Genomic DNA, 2,642 nt, shown 5'->3' with positions numbered 1-2,642 from the left:
CTCTTGTGCGCGGCGCCCCTGTCCAGCCTCTTTTGTCTTCTCTGGGCCTGCTCCGGCACCTCAATATCCTTCCTGAACTGAGGGGCTGAGAGGCTGTGTCACAAAATATCATCATCAAAGGTTTCATCCTGGAGGATGCTACCTCAGAGTGGCAACTTCTCTGCCTCTGTCTCTTGAAGGTGTTACTAACAATATACCTATCCAGAGCAACTGCAGTTTCAAAGGATCATTCTTGAGCACTGCTTTACAGTCTATCAAATAATTACTGTTGAACAAGTGCCTCTTTTCTGTCATTTCCTATTTGGTATTAAAGGGTTGCCATACAAAACAACACTTTCACACAAACATTACAAAAGTGATCTGCACAACAATATCCTCCTTTGAAAAATTACCTTCCTAAATGGGTATAAGGAAAATACACAGATTTAGTTCTTCGCATAAACAAAATAGGCCAAAAAATCAGACACAGGTTTACAGATCATTCTTAGAGGACATAAGTTTCAGGATATCTGCATCCTGATAATCTCTCAGGGGGAAGAGGAAAAGTAGGAAGAAGACTGCCTTATTAACCAGGTAGAAGCACAAAATCAGAGTTTAACAGAGCATTTAAGGAAAAGTGCACAATATTATTTAGATATACTGCACCCAAACCAGAAAGACAACCCAGAGTGCACATAACCAACTGAAATCCTTCTTTCAACCTTCCAGATAGAGTCATCCACTATGTCACAACAATCTAGTGCATCCAGGCAAGCCTCAGGAGTAAAAATCTCTCAAAGCACAAATTGAAATGTTATTCTCCTCACTCTGTTCTTGTGCTTAACATCACATACAAAGGATTTGGCTTCCCCGTAATGGCCTGTTATTTTATCCAACTAAAATGAAGAAGCCACACTCAAAAATAACTTTTACCTCACAGAGCCGCTTGACTTAAGAGTTAATCTACTAACAGCTGGTGGGAAGCTGTAATCTGATGTATTACAACCCTGCTCCATTACCACAGTAAGCTGTACACTTCCAAGAGGCTAATTAAAGCAAGTCTAAGTCCTATCCCACAGACGATTCAGACCTACACGTGTATAGGAACATCTGGGACTCAGAAGCATCCAGTTATAGATCAAAGCAGAAGGGAAGTGATGACAAGCCTTTTGCTTTGGCAGGATAAGGATTTAAGTCACTGGTCACGCCAGAGACCACTTTTCTAGAACATTTGACAGACATGTCATCTTGACTGTGTTACCTCTTATATTTATGATTTCAGCCACACATCTACCTGGCCAAAAAAACAACTTACAGATTCCTGACTGCAAGCAACTTTCTCCTTCCATTCCTGCCAATGGCACATGTTATAGAGCTACATTCCTCTTGTGGTAACATTGTGTTGTCTGGTTTGTTTGCTTTTCCAGCAGTTCAACAAACTGATTTACAAGGCAACAGGCCTCTACCTTAACACCCTGAGCACAATGACAAAAAGAAACAGCTCTTAGATGTGCAATGCCATCAAAAAAACTAATCAAGTAATAGATCAGAAATGTACTCAGTATCTGATCAGGAAAAATAAACTGAACTGTGAAGGATCTTGGAGCTGCTGCCACAGCATAAAGCCTCGAACACACCAATCTTTACAGACACCAGGAAACAAAAGTCCTTTAGACTTTCCCAGTTGTTGCCAATACTGTTGAAGTCTCATGTCTTTTGTCCTCCAAATTCTCCTGCCTATCACTGTTGCCATTCTTGGGTGATAAGAATTATTTGTTCATCTGCTTTCACTGTTTGCTTTATTTATGCTGAATATCAACAACACTTTCTGTCTAACTACACAATTAGGAGCACAAATCACAGCTCCTTCAACACATGACAGCAAAAAGAAGCTGATCACAGTATGTTCATCATGGCAGAGACCTTGTTGCATTCCAGTCAGAGAAATACCTGCCAGAACAGCAGCCTATTTGTCAAGCTTTGGAACTATCACCACCAACTTAACCTGGAAATATAATCTCTGTTGGAGCATAATGACTCCAGCCACAAAGTGATTTATGGGAATGTGGCCAGTGTGAGTAAATACAGCTGTTTGCACAGAACCAGCAGCAATGAAACTGTAGCTGCCTCCCCTCTGAACACTCCACAGTTCGCAGACAGGGGAGCCTAAAGCAGGGCATGTCCTCTGTGCTCTGACTTTCACATTTATATAACCCTTACTGACTCTGACAAAGCAACAGGGTTAAACAACAGAAGTTTCCTGTGCTATATTATACTAAAAAACAACATAAAGGGAGGAAAACCCTCTGCCGTTTGCAATTCTTTTCTGCTCTTTTTTCCCACTACATGTTCCTGTATTTTTTTCAGGCTTCTTACTTAGAAGCCTAAAAATTTTCTTCTTGACTTCTCTTAAAAGGTGTTTTTATCCCTTCACACACACTCATCTAGGGCCACTCTATTGAACAGAGAGGTTCCCGACGAAGAAGGCACTGCAACAACCAAGTAGATCTGCACGCAGGGAGAAGCGCAGTGTTCGTACAGCTGAAGGTCCGTTTGACCCGGGGCACCACCACCAGCCCCAGGGGCCGTTCCAGGCGCTACCCTGCGCCGCGGCCCCGCGAGGACACCTACCCCAGGTCCTCCAACGACTCCAGCACGTCATT

General features: G+C 42.5%; 1 protein-coding gene across 1 annotated transcript in view; it reads right to left on the bottom strand.

The window, feature by feature from the left end:
• The window catches only part of FAM98A (family with sequence similarity 98, member A), a gene marked incomplete at its 5' end in the record, with an annotated part of 17,178 nt that extends 14,539 nt beyond the window's left edge, over positions 1-2,639 (bottom strand). Inside the window, 1 exon segment of the mRNA XM_009077166.1 lies at positions 2,611-2,639. Within this exon segment, the coding sequence (XP_009075414.1) occupies positions 2,611-2,639 (29 nt within the window).
• Positions 2,640-2,642: the final 3 nt, after the last annotated feature.

Source organism: Acanthisitta chloris, unplaced genomic scaffold, assembly GCF_000695815.1.
Source record: "Acanthisitta chloris isolate BGI_N310 unplaced genomic scaffold, ASM69581v1 scaffold24776, whole genome shotgun sequence".
Lineage (NCBI taxonomy): Eukaryota > Metazoa > Chordata > Aves > Passeriformes > Acanthisittidae > Acanthisitta > Acanthisitta chloris.
Note: the sequence above shows the minus strand (reverse complement) of the source record. Positions and strands in the feature narration are given on the sequence as shown.